The sequence below is a fragment of the Rhinatrema bivittatum genome, chromosome 8 (assembly GCF_901001135.1).
Source record: "Rhinatrema bivittatum chromosome 8, aRhiBiv1.1, whole genome shotgun sequence".
NCBI lineage: Eukaryota > Metazoa > Chordata > Amphibia > Gymnophiona > Rhinatrematidae > Rhinatrema > Rhinatrema bivittatum.
Window position 1 is genome coordinate 207,114,965 of NC_042622.1, and position 22,147 is coordinate 207,137,111.

General features: G+C 42.6%; 1 protein-coding gene across 1 annotated transcript in view; it reads right to left on the bottom strand.

The window, feature by feature from the left end:
* Window positions 1-22,147, bottom strand: part of TSPOAP1 (TSPO associated protein 1) — a 1,024,985-nt gene that overhangs the window by 281,702 nt on the left and 721,136 nt on the right. The window contains exon 21 of the mRNA XM_029613537.1: window positions 2,980-3,159. Within this exon, the coding sequence (XP_029469397.1) occupies window positions 2,980-3,159 (180 nt within the window). The remainder of the gene's footprint in view (window positions 1-2,979; window positions 3,160-22,147) is intronic.

A 22,147-nucleotide genomic window follows, 5' to 3' on the forward strand; every position in this document is an offset into this window, starting at 1 on the left:
AGGTGCATAACCCTCACTGGTCCTGAATCCATCTCTCCACATGCTAGGAAATAAATTTTAATACATAAATAGCAGGAATAATGTACATATCACATAGTATTGTTTAAGGAAAGTGAATGTGTCCTGTATAGATAAACCAACTCTTATTTTAGCTACATTAATTCTCTCATGAGGCTCCAGAATCTTTTAGCAAAGGAGGCTACAAGCAAAACTGGGGTCTTCAACCAAAAGACCTATAGGACGAGAACCTAAATATGAATACCCTCAAAGATATAGGAGGTATAGGATACAGACAAATACTTGAATGGTATTAAAATGCACAAGAAACAAACCTTTTCCAATGGGAAGATAGTTGAAGAATGAAGGGTTATAAGAAGCACATAGGGCAGGGGGAGGTTACTCAGGAACAATGTCAGGACATTTTATTTTTAAGAAAAGTGTGATAGGTACTTGGACTGCCCTCCCAGAAGTGGTGAACACAAAGCAGATGATTGAATTCAAAGGGCGTGGGATAAACACAGAGGATCCCAAGTGGCAAAAGGAGGAAATGAAGCACTGAGGTAACCTATGGTGACTTTTTTCATGGGGTGTAACATTCACAGAGTGGAAGTTACAATCCTACAAAATTGGCGAGGAAGGTAACCTGTATGGAGCAGCAGTTACAAAACTGAACACCTTTGCTGGGCAGACTGCGTGAGTCTTTGTTCATCTGTTATTTACTTGGTTACTATTTTATAATTTCTTAGTAGTCCAGTGACAGAGAAAAGGCATAGCATATTGCATGTTTAGTTTTTTTTTGTTTGGTTTTTTTTACACTATTGGCTGAAATATAGCACTAAAAGGGTAAGCAGCAAGCATTAGAAACACAGAGCAGCAAAGATTTACAGCAAAGTTTGACTGTACTGTTCAGCAAGAGGCTATCTGAAATATATAAACAAAGTGGAAAAGAAGCAGGATGGCATGAATGAAGCTGCAACCAATGCAAGAAATTTCTGATGTTAAGAAGGGAAAAAAATATAAGACAGACCCTTGTTGGAAATGGGATATCATTCACTTCCTTCCTAGTTTGTTCCATTTTTGCAATCCACATTAATTTATTACACACTGGATTCCATCTCTGATTTTCAAAATTCTTCTTAGCTCCCAGTATCTCCTTATCCAGTTGAGTTGTGCCTGTTAATCCATAAGACCATATTTGACTATGACTTTGAAACTCATCCAAGTTAATATTTTCATCTTTGGTATCTTGTCTTTTCAGCTTCCTCCTTCTCCCACTGGCGTGGATAGATTCTGATTGGCTAGAATAACCAATCCAATCTCCATGGTCCATCTGGATTCCCTCCCTAGAGTCTGATCTCATTTGGCTTAGAGATGTGGAGTTTGATGTTAGATCATCATTCTCTGTATCATATTCAATATCAGTTTCTAAACTACTAGAGAAGATAAAACTGGTCGCTGCTGAATGGTACCCTTGGGGATTGGAGGATGCTAACTTTCTGCAAGATTTCTGAGGCATGCTTTCTCTTAGCCTGCTGTTTATCTGTGATGCATTTTTCCCACCATCACTGAAACCTATATTCATATGTTCCTTTAGGTTATAATGTTGATTGATGCTGATTCCTGTATGACAACAGTTGCTTACCAAAGGACTGTAATGGTCTCTTACATCCTCCTGTCTTTTTCTGTGAACTTCAGATCGACAACAAGGTTTTTCTCCTGAGAAGTAACCCTTTTACTCCATGGAGGACTTCTGATTGCATTAGATTTTATGTTATTTTCATTATAACTGGAAAACCAATTGTAATTTCTTTTATTCAAGTTCATTTCTGACAATACATGTTTTTGTAGGTCAAAATCCTCTTTGATACTCTGTGAAAGAGTTAGAAGCTCAGCACTACAGAATCCACTAAGCTCCGTTTCAGCCAACTTTGAACACATCCGCTGGTCTTTCAAGAAGAGAGTTTTTTCTTCTCTTTTACAGTTAAGATTCTCCAAGTTGTAGCCCAATATTTGATTATTCAACTGTGAGGCAAAAGCCTTTTCCTCCTCTTCCTCTGTTACTTCTGGAATGCTAAACAATTTCTTGATGCAATGTTTCTGAAGTGGTAACTCTAGAATCTTCTCTAGAATTTCCTCATCGCTGTCTGTTTCACAAAGGTCCAGCTTTGTTTACGGCCCCAATGGAAAGGCCACCAAATAGGAATTTAAGCACAGAAAAAAAAAAGTAAAGAAAAATTAACCAATCAAAAGGCAGTTAAGAAGTAGGCTATACTGTGCCTTTCAGGCAATATTAACATTTAAATGGCATGTAAAAAAAACAAAACAAAACAAAAAAAAACCTCATCCCTAGAAAAGAAAGACAAAGAGCAAATGTTGTGGCACTATGCTCTTCATTCATGAAAAATGAGGCAGCTTTCTTTTTGGAACAATGAAAGACTTACCAATAACTCTGACACCTGCAAAATGGAGCAGGACCAAAACACTGCAGTCTCACACTACAGTTATTAGCAAATAATGGATTATTAAACATGTCTAGGAGGCAATTACTTCATGTAAATAGGAACAAGCGGGGCGAGTCCTAGTTTTATTCCATGACATACATGAAGATGTAACCTTGTTATTTGCAAAGACATCAACTGAAAAATCAAAATAATTTCCATGCAGACAACAGGTCAAAGTCAGACTGGCTCAGTCTTCCCTCTTGACATGGTGCTATACAGTCATCCTAATGTTAGAGGTTTTTATTTATACAGTATCTCCTAAATTTGACAGCTGGAAGGAAAGAAATTTTCTGTGGAAATGAGTATCATATATAACTTTCTTAATCCAATATGATTATATTTCATACTGTGGTAACAGGGAATATTAGCCAGTTACTCAGTGGGAATGTTTTTTTTGTTTACTTTATTAAGTGAATACAATTTATGAACTTTAATAGTATTTATATTTATTTCACTATATATTAAATGTTAACCGTACCTTTCCTACCCTTTCTCCATTGCCGACAGGTTCTCTTTGCTCTCTCTTTACATTTTGCATTTCCACACTTGGGTCCTCTTCTTCCTCTTCCTCCTCTAAAATATCTGAAAGATCTGAACTCCGGGTATGGTCAAGAGAATTCAACTGCCAGTTTCCTTTCTTAGATATTTCTTCTTGTGACTGCAATAAAACAGAGTAATTCATATATAATTTATTTAAAAGTTTTTCTATACCTCATTAAGTTATTTACCATCATAACGGTTTACAGTAGGGCACATATAGCAAAGAAAAAGATCGTACTTTACAAGGAGGGTGCCAATAGTATCCGGTAACAAATAACATTAAGTACTATTTGTTTAAGACATGGAATTTCATTAATGAAATTCACATGGGAGAGTACAAGTGGTTGATTTTCATCATTTCGGATTATTGACTACGATTATCTGTGGGATAAAAATAATTTCCAGGTAGGTATCTGGAGATTATGTGCTGGGTGCTCTATGCCTGCTCTTCCTTATTTATTTGCTTTTGCCGTTCTCTTTGTAAAAGGCTTGTTTGAAAAGCCAGGTTTTGAGGTTTGTTTTGAAAAGTTTACAATTTCTCTGGAGTCTTAGATCAAGGGGCACAGTGTTCCATAATATGGGACCAGCCAGAGATAGTGCACGTTCCCTAACCTGGGTTAGTCTTGCTGTTTTACAGATGGAACGGTTAAGAGAGCTTTGTTTGCTGATCTTAAATTTCTATGTGGTACGTGTACTTGAAGTGCTGTGTTCAGCCATTCTACTTTTTCGTCGTGAATCAATTTGTGTATTGTGCAAAGTGCTTTGAACTGAACTCTTTGTTCGATGGGTAGCCAATGCAGTTTGGCTAGTGTATCTGTGATGTGATCTTTTTTGCTTTTTCCAGTAAGAATTCTCACTGCGGAGTTTTGTAATATTTGCAGTGGTCTTATCATAGTGTAAGGTAAACCAAGCAGTAGTGTGTTACAGTAGTCAGTGCTTGTAAATATTAGTGATTGAAGCACAGTGCGAAAGTTTGGCAGAGACAGTAATGGTTTTAGCTTTCTAAGTACCATAAGTTTAGCATACCCTTCTTTAACCTTTAGTGATATGTGCTGTTTGAGGTTTAGCTCTGTATCAATTAAGACGCCGAGGTTGCGTATCTTCTCGGCTAAATCGATTTTTTGGGTGCTGTCGAGTATTATTGGAGTTTGCGTAATGTTTATATTCTTTCTTTCTAGGTGTAAGAATTCAGTTTTATCGATGTTAATTACCAGTTCCATTTGATTTAGTAGTTGTTTTATTATGTCAAGATACATAATGGCTAAACTTATTGTTTTTTCAATGGTGTCCTCTATTGGTAGGATTAATTGAATGTCATCGGCGTAAATGTAATGTGTGATTCCTAGCCCTGGGAGGAGATGGCATAGTGGACGTAGATATATATTAAAGAGTGTCGCTGATAGTGCCGATCCCTGTGGAACTCCTGATTTTAGGGTTATTTTTTCAGATAGAGTGTTATTAATTTGTACTTGAAATATTCTGTTGGTTAGATATGACCTGAACCATGTGACTGTGATACCATTTAGTCCTATTTCTTCAAGTCTTTTGAGTAGTTTCTCATGATTCACTGTGTCAAATGCTGCTGATAAATCCAGTAATACCAGAATGTAATGTTTTCCACTGTCAAATCCTCTTAGTATATTATCTGTTAGTGCAAGTAAAAGAGTTTCAGGGCTGTAGTGCTTACGGAAGCCATGTTGTGATGGGTATAGGATATTGTTATTTTCTAAGTGCTCAGATAGTTGTTTTTGAACTGTTTTTTTCAGTTAATTTTGCAATTAGTGGTAGGTTGGAGACTGGCCTATAGTTCGCTAGTGTTAGGGGGTCCATGTTTTTTTTTCTTTAATATTGGTTTGATGATTGCTCCTTTTAGTATATTCGCAAGAGTAGGGGCGGTGATGTCAGGAAACTTTCTTTTAGTTCCGATATGGGTAGTGCATCTATTTTATGTGGGGCGGGGTTTAGTTATATAAACATGTTCTTGACTTCAAGGTTTGATATCTCATCAAATTTGGACTATTGTGTCACATCTCTTTTACACATTTTAATCTCTTATTTGGGTGTCCTTGGTATTTTGGTTCGTAGGTTCTTGATTTTGTCACTAAAAAATTGAGCTATTTCATTGCTTCTGTTTTCAGGTAAGTTATCTGGGGAGTTCGTAGTATCTTTGGTTAGATTATTGACTATTTTGAATAGGGTTCTTGAGTTATTCATGTATTTTTCTATCTTTGTGTTAAAGTAACTTTTTAACTTTGAGAATTGATTTTTGTAGTATGCTAATTGTTTTCGGTATTGAGTCAGGTAGTCAGCTGTTTTATTGTTTTTCCAATCTTTTTCTTTTTTTCCTAAGTTTTTGTTTCATTTCCTTTATGTGTTCGGTATAGCAGGGTTTTTTTTTTGTTTCAATTCCTTTGTGCGTATGGTTTTTTGGGGGTTTATGTTAACTGCTAATTTATTTGTCAGGTTGATCCAGGCTGTTGTTGCTGTATTGCTGTCAGGGTAATTAAATGATTTAAGTTCATCTTGTTCCTTGTTTTTCAGTTTTTCGGTATTAAATGGGGGGGCAGTATGTAATGACCATAGGTTCCTTTTTTAGTATTTCTGTTGTTTTTGAGAGTATTAACATAGATTGAATAAGGAAGTGATCTGACCATGGGATTTGTATATAGCTTGTGTTTGTATCTTGAAGGAAGTTGATGTTTATGAATGTTAGATCAAGAGAGTGTCCGGCTCTGTGTGTGGGTTTATTCATTATTAGTTTAAATCCTAGTGCATTCATTATGTCTAATAGTGTCTGGCAGGTATTGGATAAGGGCATTGAGTACATGTGAAGATTGAAATCCCCTAGTTCGATGGTGGGTTTTGATGTATTTAGGTGAGCTGTGAGAAATTCTATTAATGGGGAGATGTTTAATTCTAATAAGCTGGGTGGGCTTATTACAGTTCACTGAATGATAATGATTTTCACCAAATTAAGATATGGTTGAAAGTTTGTGGCAAAGACTAGATGAGAAATATATTGTCAAGTTCCTAGGGGCTCAAGAAGGAAATGTTATCAAAGAATGGAAGATAGTCATAAAAATATAAGATGTTCCATGCTGGGTCAGACCAAAGATCCATCAAGCCAAGGATCCCATTTCTGACAGAGGTTAACCTGGCTCATTAAAAAATACTTGGCAGATCCCAAAGAATAGCTCTAATTTCTTGATGCTCACTCCTAGAGACAGGCAGAGGGGGTTCCCAAAGTCCACCTAGCTAGTTATCAGGGGAGTTTCTTACCATGGGCACAGGTCTCAAGCCCAGAATTTATTGGCTAGTGCCCTGAATATCAGGCAGGCAAACACAGCTGTTCTATTTACTGCTCCAACTCCTCCTGCTCCAGGTAGCTTGCAGGGAATAGAAGAGGTTCTGGATAAGGGAGCAGAGCAATTGTTTTCTTCCCTGCAGTGCTTGCTTCCCCTCCTATCTCTAAAAGAAGAGGGGTGAGACTGGCGCAGTCATCAGATGGTTAAAAAAAAAAAGAGGGGAGGAGCTGGAGAAAGGAGCAGAGCAACTTTTTTCTGTTCTGTTGTGTCTACTCCTGTCTCATCCTATCTAATCTTGCCCCACTATTTCAACAGGCATCATGAGGTGAGGGGATGAAGCAGATAGTCTGATTCTAGGATTGAGGACTCAGTTGGGAGCAGACTGGGGAAGGAAGCTTACTAGAATACAAGTCAGGGCACTGTAGGTGATTTATGGGGAAAGAGAGGAGATAAACACAGAAAGAGAGTGAGATGAATATTGTAGGTGTATGTAAACTGGAGTTGCAAGGAGGGTGGTGATATGAGGGGAGATAAATTTTGGGGGAGGCAAGAAGTATGTGAATGCTTCAGGGGGAAGTATAAGAGAAGAATGCAAGTGTTTGAGGGAAGTGAGGAAGTGGTAGCACACAAAAGGGGAATGTTGGGGAGGGAACTGAATGCTGGGCATGCATGAGGAGAGGTAACAGCTGGAAGGAGCATGAAAAGGGAGGTGAATGCAGTGTCTTCTCCCATCTTCCTGAATTCAGCAATGCAAACTTTGGTTGTCTGAAATAAGAGATATTCAAACACAATGGTTAAAAATATGATACAAAAGAGCTCAATAGATTTGCTTAAAAGTTGTTTAAGGGAAACAAAGCCCTTTAAAAACTGCTTATGTATTAGAAGCAGCTCATAAATTTAATCATAGATCTTAACATGTTCATAACCCCAAATGCTTGACCAAAATATCTTTTTAAGCTTATTTTTGCCATTCCAGGAAATGATGGTACCCAAAGAAAAATTCAGCATGAAATCTTTTTTCAGGAATTTGTTGAGATTTCTCAGGTCTAAGATAGGTCAAAGACCGCCTGCCTTCTTCAGAATAAAAAGGTGTTTGGTATAATACCCTAAGTTCTTTTTTTGCAGATGAACATGCTCTACTGCATTGTCCATGTAAGAGGAAAGCAGAGTTGCTTACCTGTAACAGGGGTTCTCCCAGGACAGCAGGAAGAAGTCCTCACATATGGGTGACGTCATTAGGCGGAGCCCTATTACAGAACACTTTTGTAAAAGTTTCTAGAAACTTTGACTGGCGCACACTAAGCATGCCCAGCATGCCATGATTCCTGTGTCCACAGGGGTCTCCCTTCAGTCTTGTTTATAGCAAAAACGTGCGAGCAAAAAATAAAATAAAACGTAAGCAGACCCAACTCCGTGGGGTGGCGGGTGGGTTTCATGAGGACTACATCCTACTGTCCTGGGGGAACACAGGTAAGCATCTCTGCATTTTCCCAGGACAAGTAGGATGGTAGTCCTTACATATGGGTGATTAGCAAGCTACAGGCTGACTTATATTACAACAGGTCAATAGCAGACAACTCGTGCAACAGGCACAATAATTGGGGTGCTATTCGCAATGAAGAGGCAGCCTGAAATCATAGCAGGTGGTTGTGGAAAGAGTTAGAGCTGCTTACCTGTAACAGGTGTTCTCACAGGACAGCAGGATGTTAGTCCTCACATAAGGGTGACATCATCAGGATGGAGCCCAATCACGGAACACTTTTGACAAAGTTTCTAGAACTTTGACTGGCACCTAATCGGCATGCCCAGCATGGTACCAACCCTGCAGCCAGCAGGGGTCCCCTTCAGTCTCGTGTATAGCAAGAAGTACGTGCGAAAAATAAAATAAATCGCAAGTGAACCCAACTCCGTGGGGTGGCGGGCAGGTTTCATGAGGACTAACATCCTGCTGTCCTGTGAGAACACCTGTTACAAGTAAGCAACTCTGCTTTCTCACAGGACAAGCAGGATGATAATCCTCACATATGGGTGAGTAGCGAGCTGAGGATGCCAGAGCAATGCAGCAAATGCACCCAAAGACGTGCAACAGGCACAACAGGGGTGGATTTGGGTATTACGGCATCCTGAAAACCCTAAACGGGTCGATGATAGGATGTTGGGTAGTTAAGCTGAGAATAAGTTGCATAGAATAGACTGGCCAAAAATGGAATCTTGTCTGCCAGCCTTTTCTAAGCAATAATGAGCTGCGAAAGTATGGAGAGAGCTCCAGGTCGCAGCCTTACAAATATCAATAAGTGGCACCAAACGAAGGTATGCCACTGAGGTTGCCCCGGCCCTAACAGAGTGTGCTTTCACACGGTCTTGTAGCAGAATGCCTGCTTGTTGGTAGCAAAAGGAGATACAGCCCGCCAACCAGGAGGAAAGGGTCTGTTTTCCCCAATTTGATGCTATCGAAAGAAACAAATAATTGAGAGGACTTCCTGTGGGCTGACATGCGCTCTAGATAAAAGGCTAGGGCACGCTTGCAGTCCAGCGAATGTAGAGCCTGTTCTCTTGGGTTTGAATGGGTCCTTGGAAAGAAAGTAGGTAAGATGATAGATTGATTAAGATGAAATTCCGACACTACCTTTGGTAAAAACTTAGGGTGTGTACGGAGTACCACTCTGTCATGTAGAATTTTGGTGTAAGGCAGGTAGGTGACTAATGCCTGTAACTCACTAACTCTGCAAGCGGATGTGATAGCGAGAAGAAAAATCACTTTCCAAGTGAGATAGCGGAGATCGCAGGAGTGGAGAGGCTCAAACGGAGGTTTCATGAGCCGTCCTAAGACCATGTTAAGGTCCCAAGCAGGGGTCGGAGAGCGCAATGAAGGTTTCAGGTGGCATAAACCTCTCATGAAGCGTGTGACTAAGGAATGTGTCGAAAAGCAAAATTGCTTTCCTTGTAATAGGTGTTATCCCAGGACAGCAGGATGTAGTCCTCACATATGGGTGACGTCACTGACTGAGCCCTATCCCGGAAAACTTTCTGTCAAAGTTTCTAGAAACTTTTGACTGGCATCTTGAGCCTACTGAGCATGCCCAGCATGCCATGATCCCTCGAGCCACAGGGGTCTCCCTTCAGTCTCGTTTGTACAATGAGCGTTAGCCAAAAATAAAATAATAAAACGTATCGGACCCAACTCCATGAGTGGGTTTCATGAGGACTACATCCTGCTGTCCTGGGATAGCACCTATTACAAGGTAAGCAATTTTGCTTTATCCCAGGACAAGCAGGATGCTAGTCCTCACATATGGGTGATTAGCAAGTTACAGGCTGAGTCATCTTTGTATTGGACAACAGTGTACAACTTGTGCAACAGGCACAATAACTGGTGTACTTTTGGGAAAAATGAGGCAGCCTGAAATCACGAAAGGTTGGATGTGGAAGGAGTTGGATCATGCTGGAAACAAGTTCTTTAAGACAGATTGTCCATAGGCTGAATCTTATCATCCTTCCTTGTCGAGACAGTAGTGAGCCGCAAAGGTGTGAAGAGAACTCCATGTTGCGGCTTTACATATGTCAGCTATTGGCACTGAACGATAGTGTGCTACTGAGGTAGACATTGCTCTCACTGAGTGAGCCTTTACTCGCCCCTGGAGAGGAAGGCCTGCTTTTTCATAACAAAATTGTATACAATCTGCAAGCCAATTAGATAGAGTTTGCTTGCCCACCGCTTTTCCAGGTTTGTTTTGATCAAAAGAAACAGAGCTGGGTGGATTTCCTATGGGCTGTAGTGCGATCTAAGTAGTACGCAAGCGCACGCTTACAGTCCAAGGTGTGTAAAGCCCTCTCTCCTTGGTGATAGTGCGGTTTTGGGAAGAAAGTAGGCAATACGATGGATTGATTCAAGTGGAATTCCGTAACTACCTTGGGGAGAAATTTTGGGTGTGTACGGAGTACCATTCTGTCATGGAGGAATTTTGTGTAGGGTGAGTATGTAACAAGTGCTTTTAACTCGCTAATCCTTCTCACAGATGTGATGGCTATTAAGAAAATAGTCTTCCAAGTGAGAAATTTATCACAGGAAGCCATGGGTTCAAAAGGAGAACGCATGAGCCTTGTTAAGACTATATTAAGGTCCCATTCCATGACCGGTGGTTGGTGTGGAGGTTTAAGTTGAATTAAACCTCTCATAAATCTACTAACGAGGGGTTGCACTGATATTGGCATCTCCAACGGTATTATGATAAGCTGAGATTGCACTTAAATGTACTCCTACAGATGAGGTCTGGAGACCAGAGTCTGAGAGATGCTATAGTCTAAAAAAGCAAAATTGCTTACCTTGTAATAAGTGTTATCCCAGGACAGCAGGATGTAGTCCTCACATATGGGTGACATCATCAGATGGAGCCCTGGTACGGAAAACTTCTGTCAAGAGTTTCTAGAAACTTTTGGCTGGCACTGTGGGCCTACTGAGCATGCCCAGCATGCCATGATATTCTCAGCCACAGGGGTCTCCCTTCAGTCTCGTTTGTAGCAATATGCGTAAGCTAAAAGAATAAAATAATAAAAACGTCTCGGACCCAACTCCGCGGGGAGGTGGGTGGGTTCTGTGAGGACTACATCCTGCTGTCCTGGGATAGCACCTATTACAAAGTAAGCAATTTTGCTTTATCCCGGGACAAGCAGGATGATAGTCCTCACATATGGGTGATTAGCAAGCTACAGGCTGAGTCATTCGTACAGTATATCAACAGCACACAACTTGTGCAACAAGCACAACAACTGGTGTACTGTTGGAAAAAATGAGGCAGCCTGAAAATCACAGCAGGATGGATGTAGAAGGAGTTGGAGTTATACTGGAAATAAGTTCTTTAAGACAGATTGACCAAAGGCTGAATCTTGTCATCTTTCTTTGTCTAGACAATAATGAGCTGCAAAGGTGTGAATGGATCTCCATGTTGCAGCTTTACATATGTCAAGGATAGGCACTGAACGGTAGTGTGCTACTGATGTGGACATAGCCCTTACTGAATGTGCTTTTACTCGCCACTGGAGAGGAATGTTTGCTTTTTCATAACAGAATTCAATACAGTCTGCTAGCCAGTTGGAGAGAGTCTGTTTTCCTACTGCAACTCCTGGTTTATTTTTGTCGAAAGAAACAAAGAGTTGGGTGGATTTCCTATGGACATCCGGGCGATTCAGGTAAAAAGCTAGCGCACGTTTACAATCCAAGGTGTGTAAGACCCTCTTCTCCCTGGTGAGAGTGAGGTCTTGGAAAGAAAGTGGGCAAGACTACTGATTTATTGATATGAAAGTCTGTTATTACTTTTGGTAAAAATTTGGGGTGAGTGCAAAGGACTACTCTGTCATGCAGGAACCATGTGTAAAGTGAGTATGTGACGAGAGCCTGTAACTCACTGACCCTTCTAGCCGATGTAATGGCTACTAGGAAAAACACCTTCCATATAAGGAATTTTTCTTCACAAGAGTGTAGAGGTTTGAACGGTGAGTGCATGAGCCTTGTCAGTACTAAATTCAGTTCCCATTCAGTGACTGGTGGTCTAATGGGAGGTTTGAGGTGAAGTAAGCCCCTCGTAAACCTACTTACTAGGGGTTGCACTGTTATTGGCGCATCCCCTATTCCCTTGTGCTTTGCCGCTATGGTGCTTAGGTGTACCCTTATAGAGGATGTCTGGAGACCAGAATCCGACAGGTGGTATAGGTAATCTAACAAGAAAGAAGTGGGGCAGGAGAAAGGTTCTATACCCTTTTGTGTGCACCATTTCGTAAATCTAGTCCACTTAAAGTGGTAGGATTTACGTGTGGAAGGCTTTCGTGAAGCTACTAGGACTTGAGAGACTTGTGTTGAAAGATTAAGTGGTTGTAGGATTAAGCTTTCAACATCCAAGCTGTCAGGGCAAGAGTTGTCAGGTTGGGACGACGCAACTTGCCTTGATTCTGCGTGATGAGAATAGGCTCTGTGCCCAGGCGGATTGGTTATGAGATCGAGAGGTCGAGGAGTATGGGAAACCATACTTGTCGAGGCCAGTACGGGGCTATGAGGATCATTGTCCCTTTGTCCTGTTGTAGCTTCACGAGAGTTTTGGCTATGAGTGGAATTGGAGGATACGCATATAGAAGACCTGTGTTCCAGGGGCGAGCAAATGCGTTCTGGGGACTGCTTGTCGACGTCCGTGGAGGAAGCAAAACCTTTCCACTTTGTGGTTCAGTGTGGAAGCAAAGAGGTCTATGGTTGGGTGACCCCAGCGTTGAAAGATTTTGCTCGCTACACGCGAGTCCAGCGACCATTCGTGGGGATTGAAATGTCAACAGATCATCCGCTAGGATGTTTTTGATGCCCGCCAGATAAGTTTCCCTGAGATGAATGGAATGCTCCAGAGCCCAAGCCCAAATCTGTACTGCTTCCTGGCATAGCAGTTAAGAGCCTGTGCCTCCTTGTTTGTTTATGTACCACATTGCTACTGTGTTGTCTGTATCAGCACAGTTTTGTTTGAGAGGCAGTCTTTGAAGGCATAAAGGGCATATCGTATCGCTCGAAGTTCCAAGAAGTTTATTTGAAATTGCTTCTCGAGCGTAGTCCACGTCCCTTGTGTTTGAAGGTCGTTGACGTGAGCTCCCCATCCCAGGTTGGAGGCATCTGTAGTCAGGATGACTTGCGGATTTGCCTGCTGGAATGGGAGACCAGCTTTCAATGCTGCTTGATTTGTCCATCAATGTAGCGATAGGTGTAGTTGGTGTGTGATTTGGATCATGTGACAGTGGTTGGAAAGCTTGTAGCCATTGGGATTTCAAAGTCCATTGAGTTCTTCTCACGGCCAACATTGCCATAGGAGTGACATGTTCTGTCGAGACCATGTGTCCTAGCAGCACTAGAATTTGATGAGCAGATGCGAAGTGGTGATGAATGATGATGTTTGCTAAGCATGCCAGATTGTCGGCACGGTCGCTTGGAAGGGAAGCTTTCGCCACTGTGGGGTCAAGGTCTGCTCCGATGAATGTAAGGAGTTGAGACGGCTCGATGTGGGATTTTGGGTAGTTGACGAGAAATCCAAGAAGATGCAACAGAGAGTGCTCCCTGCCTGGATGGACTTCTGATCAACCAGTCGTCTAGGTATGGAAAAAACATGAATACTGATTTTTCTTAGATGAGCGGCTACCACTGCTAGACATTTTGTGAATACTGGAGGGGCAGAGGCTAGGCCGAATGGAAGTACACGGTACTGGTAATGATTCTTTCCCACTACAAATCGTAGGTACTTGCAAAGGTGAACAGAAATTGGTATGTGAGCATAAGCGTCTTGAAGATCCAGAGAACAGAGTCAATCTTCCCTTTGAAGTAATGGAAGGATGGTTCCTAGGGATATCATTCAAAATTTTTCTTTGCATAGAAATTTGTTGAGATTTCGGAGGTCTAAGATAGGGCGAAGGCCACCTGGAATGAGGAAATAGTGGGAGTAGAACCCTGTCCCTTGTTGAGACTGGGGAACTGGTTCGATGGCCCTGGCGGTCAGTAAAGAAGAGATTTCTACTTGGAGTTGAGATGTGATGACCACCTTTTTCCAAAGTGGTATGGTGGGAGAATGTGGGGGGTATTGTTTTGAATTTTAAATGATATCCCCGATTTAGTATGGCTAATACCCATTGATCTTTTGTGAGGAGACTCCATTGGTGTTGGAAATAATGACGTCGACCTCCGACTGGTAGGGAGGGCAGTGGGTTTAGAAAGAGGCTGCTGTTCTCTTGGCTTGGTTCAAAAACCAGCCGCTGGTCGTTTGGGGTGGTGGCTGGGTTTATTGTTGCTTCGTCTGATGTGGACGACCTCTCAGCGAGGGACGGTATGGGCGTGCTGAAGAAGCAGGAGGGTAATACCTTCTAGGTCTGAAGAAAGGTTGCCTCGTGTCTCTGCGAGTTGGCCGTCTTAGGAAGACTGATCCGTTGGCAATTTGGAGTGCTGTCTGAGTGTCTCATGATGGTCTTTCAACTGAGATACTGCAGCTGTATCTTTTCTCCGAAAAGATTGTCTCCTACACAAGGAAGGTCTAAATAGGCGTTCTTGAACTTCTTGTCGAAGGTCTGAGGCTTTGAGCCAGGCCCATCGTCTTGCATTTATTGCTGAGGCAGATAGGCGAGTTGAAGTCTCAAAAGCGTCATATGCTGCTCGTACCTAGTGTTTGCCAGACTCTAAACCTTTTTCAACTAATGTAGTTAAAGGTTGTTGATATTGCTGTGGTAGGTTATCTACAATACCTTCTACTTGTTTCCACAAGTTGCGTTGGTATTGGGTCATATACAGCTGGTATGCTGCAATATGTGTTACCAGCATGGATCCTTGATAGAACTTTCCCTAAAGTATCCAAGAAGCGTTGTTCCTTTCCTGGTGGAACAGAGGAATGTGGCTTCTGTTTTTGGGCCTTCTTCTGAGCTGATTCAACAACTACCGAATGGTGAGGTATTTGGGGTTTTTGATATCCTGGAGCATGCTTAACTAAGTAAGTGGCATCTGTTCTCTGATTCACTGCTGGAACTGAGCAGGGATGCTCCCACATTCGCTGCTGTAGGTCTAAAAGGACTTCATGGATTGGGATAGCCATAATCTCCTTCGGTGCATCGACGAACTACAGTACTTCTAGAGCCTTATGTCTTGAATCTTCCTCCATAACCTATTGAAATGGAATTGTGTCTGCCATTTCTTTAATACAATTTGTAAACGACAGATCTTCTGGAGGAGATCTTTTTCTCTCCTCTGGTGGAGAGGGCTCTGATTGTAGGTCTTTTGATTCTGTATCTGTATCATCATCCCTCTAGGGTTTATATGGAGGATGATGAGGAGAGTCAGGGTTTTCCAGTTGAATATGCTTTGATTTGAACGCAGCTTTTGTGGGAATGTGTTTTGGTAGTGAGGGCACAGATGGGCAATCGATGGGCCTCGATGGAAAACGATTCCGAGCATCTCCCGATGGACCTGGATGAATTTGCACTGATGGATGTTCAAAAGGCATCGATGGAGTCTTTGTAAGTCGATGCCTATGAAGTCCTGATGGTCTTTGGGAAGAATCGCAACTTCCACCGCCATCCTTCGATGACACGGGAATCGGGAGGTGTGAAACCCTCGATGAGAGTATGGCCATCGATGGTGTCGATGATCGCCCCGATGGAACCGGTGCCGTCGGTTCCGGAGGAAAAACTTCTATGAGCGCATCAAGTTTATTCAGCAAAGGCTGAAATAGTGATTGGTCCAATGCCGATATCGATGGCATTGTCAGAGGCTGTAGATTTTTTAGAGCCTCAATGACGGCTTGCTGGATTAAAGTAGTCACTTCTTCTCTTGAAATCGGGGCAGTGTCCACTGCCACTGGGGAAGGTATAGCCAGTCATATCAGTGGTTCCACGATTAGTCGTGGTGGCACTTCCTCAGACACCGAGCCCGGTGGAGAGAGCGGCGGTTCTACGTGTATAGCCGGCGGAGTTGGCTCTATTACACGTACCTTCTTCGGCATTGATTCAATGGACTTGGATCCTGATGTCGATGGCTCGCCCTGCTCAGGGTCGATGGATCGGTGACCATGTCTTTTCTTTTTTCGATGGGTTGTCGAAGCTGAAGATGAAGCTATCGATGCCATCGATGGAGCTGGTGACGGACGGTCATCGGTTCATTTTTCAGATGCATGTTTAGATACCGAGGGAGGTGTCACTTTCGGAGATGACATCGACGACGACAATGGAATCTTTTTAAATAATTCTTCCATCTTATCTAGACGGGCACACCTACCCTTCGGTGTCATTTGGGCACAAGATGAGCAGGCCCGGACGTCGTGGCCTGATCCCAGGCACAGAATGCAGACATAATGTGGGTCAGTTATGGACATAGTCCAGTTACAATCCAGACACTTTTTAAACCCGGAGGCCATAATAATTTTTGTGGCCTAATAACGGTCGATGACTGGCGGGAATCGTTAGTGAGGTGATCGGAATCGATCGAAAAAACTGTCTGAAAATGTACTCACCAAGACTATGTCGAAAGGAGACCCAATTATGAGAAAAAATGTGACTAAGAATGTGACTGGAAAGTTTTCTTCCCCTAAGAAATATGAGGGAATTCTTCCAGAGCTCCTAATCTGCTTTGCTTACAGCAAGGTGAAAAAAAAGAGACTGAAGGGAGACCCCTGTGGCTGAGAATATCATGGCATGCTGGGCATGCTCAGTAGGCCCACAGTGCCAGTCAAAAGTTTCTAGAAACTCCTGACAGAAGTTTTCCGTACCAGGGCTCCATCTGATGATGTCACCCATATGTGAAGACTATCATCCTGCTTGTCCTGGGATAAAGATGATGTAGTGCAGGCAAAAGGGTCAATACTGTTTTGTGTGCACCATGTGGTAAACAGTTTCCATTTAGCATGATAGTTCTTTCGTGTGGAGGATTTACGTGAAGCTACAAGCACTTGAGAGACATTAGTTGAAAGACTGAGAGGTTGTAGAATCAAGCTTTCAACATTCATGCTGTGAGGGATAGGGATTGAAGGTTGGGATGACACAACCTGATCTGATCCTGAGTTATGCTGTGCCCAGGTGAATTGGGTCTCAGATCGAGGAGTATTGGAAACCATACTTGTCGAGGCCAATATGGGGCTATGAGTATCATGGACCTGACCCTTTGTCCTTTTGTAGCTTCACTAGGGTTTAGGTTATTAGCGGTATTGGAGGATACGCATATAGAAGACCTGAATTCCAGTGGTGAGCAAAGGCGTCCCTGGGTAAGCGGTTTCTTTGCTTGTGCAGGGAACAAAAATTGTCCACTTTGTAATTCAGTTGAGATGCAAAGAGGTCTACTGTTGGTTGGCCCCAACGTTGAAAGATCTTGGTCGCTACTACTGGATCTAGAGACCACGCGTGAGGTTGGAACTGACGACTGAGGCGATCCGCCACTACTACTAGGCAAAACGATTACCGGCATGGTTAAAAGGGGAGGTGAAAGAAGCTATTTTAGCCAAAAGATCTTCATTCAAAAATTGGAAGAAGGATCCAACAGAAGAAAATAGGATAAAGCATAAACATTGGCAAGTTAAATGTAAGACATTGATAAGACAGGCTAAGAGAGAATTTGAAAAGAAGTTGGCTGTAGAGGCAAAAACTCACAGTAAAAACTTTTTTAAATATATCTGAAGCAGAAAGCCTGTGAGGGAGTCAGTTGGACCGTTAGATGATCGAGGGGTTAAAGGGGCACTTAGAGAAGATAAGGCCATCGCGGAAAGATTAAATGATTTCTTTGCTTCGGTGTTTACTGAAGAGGATGTTGGGGAGGTACCCGTAATGGAGAAGGTTTTCATGGGTAATGATTCAGATGGACTGAATCAAATCACAGTGAACCTAGAAGATGTGGTAGGCCTGATTGACAAACTGAAGAGTAGTAAATCACCTGGACCGGATGGTATACACCCCAGAGTTCTGAAGGAACTAAAAAATGAAATTTCAGACCTATTAGTAAAAATTTGTAACTTATCATTAAAATCATCCATTGTACCTGAAGACTGGAGGATAGCAAATGTAACCCCAATATTTAAAAAGGGCTCCAGGGGCGATCCGGGAAACTACAGACTGGTTAGCCTGACTTCAGTGCCAGGAAAAATAGTGGAAAGTGTTCTAAACATCAAAATCACAGAACATATAGAAAGACATGGTTTAATGGAACAAAGTCAGCATGGCTTTACCCAGGGCAAGTCTTGCCTCACAAATCTGCTTCACTTTTTTGAAGGAGTTAATAAACATGTGGATAAAGGTGAACCGGTAGATATAGTATACTTGGATTTTCAGAAGGCGTTTGACAAAGTTCCTCATGAGAGGCTTCTAGGAAAAGTAAAAAGTCATGGGATAGGTGGCGATGTCCTTTCGTGGATTGCAAACTGGCTAAAAGACAGGAAACAGAGAGTAGGATTAAATGGGCAATTTTCTCAGTGGAAGGGAGTGGACAGTGGAGTGCCTCAGGGATCTGTATTGGGACCCTTACTGTTCAATATATTTATAAATGATCTGGAAAGAAATACGACGAGTGAGATAATCAAATTTGCAGATGACACAAAATTGTTCAGAGTAGTTAAATCACAAGCAGATTGTGATAAATTGCAGGAAGACCTTGTGGGACTGGAAAATTGGGCATCCAAATGGCAGATGAAATTTAATGTGGATAAGTGCAAGGTGATGCATATAGGGAAAAATAACCCATGCTATAATTACACAATGTTGGGTTCCATATTAGGTGCTACAACCCAAGAAAGAGATCTAGGTGTCATAGTGGATAACACATTGAAATCGTCGGTTCAGTGTGCTGCGGCAGTCAAAAAAGCAAACAGAATGTTGGGAATTATTAGAAAAGGAATGATGAATAAAACGGAAAATGTCATAATGCCTCTGTATCGCTCCATGGTGAGACCGCACCTTGAATACTGTGTACAATTCTGGTTGCCGCATCTCAAAAAAGATATAATTGCGATGGAGAAGGTACAGAGAAGGGCTACCAAAATGATAAGGGGAATGGAACAACTCCCCTATGAGGAAAGACTAAAGAGGTTAGGACTTTTCAGCTTGGAGAAGAGACGACTGAGGGGGGATATGATAGAGGTGTTTAAAATCATGAGAGGTCTAGAACGGGTAGATGTGAATCGGTTATTTACTCTTTCGGATAGTAGAAAGACTAGGGGACACTCCATGAAGTTAGCATGGGGCACATTTAAAACTAATCGGAGAAAGTTCTTTTTTACTCAACGCACAATTAAACTCTGGAATTTGTTGCCAGAGAATGTGGTTCGTGCAGTTAGTATAGCTGTGTTTAAAAAAGGATTGGATAAGTTCTTGGAGGAGAAGTCCATTACCTGCTATTAAGTTCACTTAGAGAATAGCCACTGCCATTAGCAATGGTTACATGGAATAGACTTAGTTTTTGGGTACTTGCCAGGTTCTTATGGCCTGGATTGGCCACTGTTGGAAACAGGATGCTGGGCTTGATGGACCCTTGGTCTGACCCAGTATGGCATTTTCTTATGTTCTTATGTTCTTACATTGTGAATGCCTTACAGATAAGTGGCCCAGAGAAACATTGAGTGCGTTAAGGCCCAGTCCCAAATCTGTGCGGCTTCTTGACAAAGGAGATATGAGCCCGTACCTCCCTGCTTGTTTATGTACCACATGGCTACTGTGTTGTCTGTTTATATCAGAACAGTCTTGTGGGAAAGGCAGTCCTTGAACGCATGCAGCGCATAACGTATAGCTCGAAGCTCTAGGAAATTTATCTGAAATGTAGCTTTGAGTTTTGTCCAAGTACCTTGAGTCTGCAGATGACCAATGTGTGCTCCTCACCCGAAGCTGGATGCATCTGTAGTTAACGTCACTTGCGTAATCGGCTGTTGGAAAGGTAGACCTGCGAGCAAGTTGTCCATGTTTGTCCACCATTGGAACGAGGACCGTAGTTGCTGAGTTATTGGAACTGGATAAGACAGTGGTTGAATGGCTTGTATCCATTGGCTTCTGAGTGTCCACTGAGTAATTCTCATGGCTAATCTGGCCATAGGAGTGACGTGAACTGTGGAGTCCATGTGACCCAAAAGAGTGAGACATTGATGAGCTGTTATTTGCGTGCATGCGCGGAGAGAGCCTGCTAACGAGGCGAGTGTCTGTGCACGGTCTTTTGGAAGGAAAGCTTTTGATGTTATGGTGTTTAATTCTACTCCGATGAATTGTAACAGGTGAGATGGTATGAAGTGGGATTTCTGATAATTGATGAGGAATCCCAACAGCTTGAGAGAGTTGAGAGCTCCTTGTCTTGTTTGGCTTCTGATGAGCCAATCGTCCAGGTAAGGAAACACATGTACGCCTTCCTTGTGCAAGTGGGCAGCTGCCACTGCCAGGCACTTTGTGAACACTCGAGGTGCTGAGGCAAGACCGAATGGTAGCACCTTGTATTGGAAATGTTGACTTCCTACTAGGAATCGCAGATACTTGCGATGAGGGGGGAATATTGGAATGTGAGTGTAAGCGTCTTGAAGATCTAGAGAACAGAGCCAATCTCCTTTTTGAAGTAGAGGTAGCATGGTGCCCAATGATACCATCCTGAATTTTTCTTTTTTCAGGTATTTGTTGAGTTTCCGGCAGTCCAATAAAGGACGTAGGCCTCCTGTTTTCTTTGGAATGAGGAAATATCGGGAGTAGAATCCTCTGCCCTGCTGAGGTCGGGGAACTGGTTCCATGGTCCTGGCTCTCAGAAGGGTGGAGAATTCTTTTTGTAAGAGTGTGGATTGATTGTTTACTGTTCAAGACGAGGTGGGTGGAGTATTGTTTGGTACAGTGAGAAAGTCCAGATGGTACCCTTGAGATATTGAGAGTATCCATTGATCTGTAGTGATGTGTGACCAATTGTGATGGAAGAAAGTGATCCGACCTCCTACTGGCAAATTTGGGGTTGGATTGGGAGATAGGCTTCTGTTCCCCTGAGAGATTTCAAAATCCTGAAGTCGGGCCTGTTTGCAGAGGGGGTTGAGCTCTAGGTGCTCTTGGTTGTCTGGTCTGCAAACTTTGTGCTGGCCTAGATGACCTTCCACGGGCAGGAGGTGGATAGTACCTCCATGGTCTATAATATGGGCGTTTTGAATCCTTCCTTGGGAGTCTTCGTGAGGATGTCTGGGACTCCTGGGGAGCAGAGGAGAGCTGTCGTAAGTTTTCCAAATATTCCTTCAGGTGAGAAACTGCGTCCCGTACTTTATCCCCAAAGAGACTGTCCCCTGCACAAGGAAGATCAGCAAGTTTGTCTTGTACTTCTGGTCTCAAGTCGGAGGCCTTGAGCCAGGCCCATCTGCGAGCACTTATGCCAGTGGCAGACATTCTAGATGAAGTCTCAAAGCTATCATAAGCTGCACGAACTTCATGTTTCCCAGCCTCCAGGCCCTTATGGATGATAGTATTGAAGGAATCTTGAAATTGTTGGGGAAGAGATTCTGAGAGTTCCTGAATTTGTTTCCACAAATTATGCTGATATTGCGTCATATAAAGTTGGTAGGGCGCAATTCTGGACACTAGCATGGACCCCTGAAACATTTTCCTGCCGATGGTGTCCAAAAACCTGTTGTCTTTCCCAGGAGGATTTGATGAATGAGATTTAATTCTTTTTGACCTCTTCTGAGCTGACTCTACTACTACCGATTGATGGGGTAGTTGAGTCTTTTGGAAGCCTGGGATATGCTGGACTAGGTATGTAGCATCAGTTCTTTTATTCACCGGTGGAATGGTGCAGGGATGCTCCCATAGCTTGTGTTGTAAGTCGACTAGGACTTTGTGAACCAGTATCGCCAGGACTTCTTTAGGTGGGTCCACGAATTGTAATACCTCCTGAGCAGTGGTCCCCAAACCTACCCTGGAGGGCCACCAGCCAGTCGGGTTTTTGGGATATCCACAATGAATATATGCATGAGAGAAAATTTGCATGTTATGGAGGGAGTGCATGCAAATTTTCTCTCATGCATATTCATTGAGGATATCCCAAAAACCCGACTGGCTGGTGGCCCTCCAGGACAGGTTTGGAGACCACTGCTCCAGTCTTCTGTCTAGTATCCTCTTCAGATTCCAGCTGGAAGGGGATGGTATCAGCCATGTCTTTGATGAAATTTGAAAAAGAAAGGACCTCTGGAGGGGATTTCCTTCTTTCCTCTGGAGGAGAAAGTTCTGAGAGGATTTCCTCTGAGGAAGAATCAGTATTTGGATCCTCCCAAGTGTCCGATGAATGTGGACGAGGAGGAGTCGATGGAATGGGAAGAG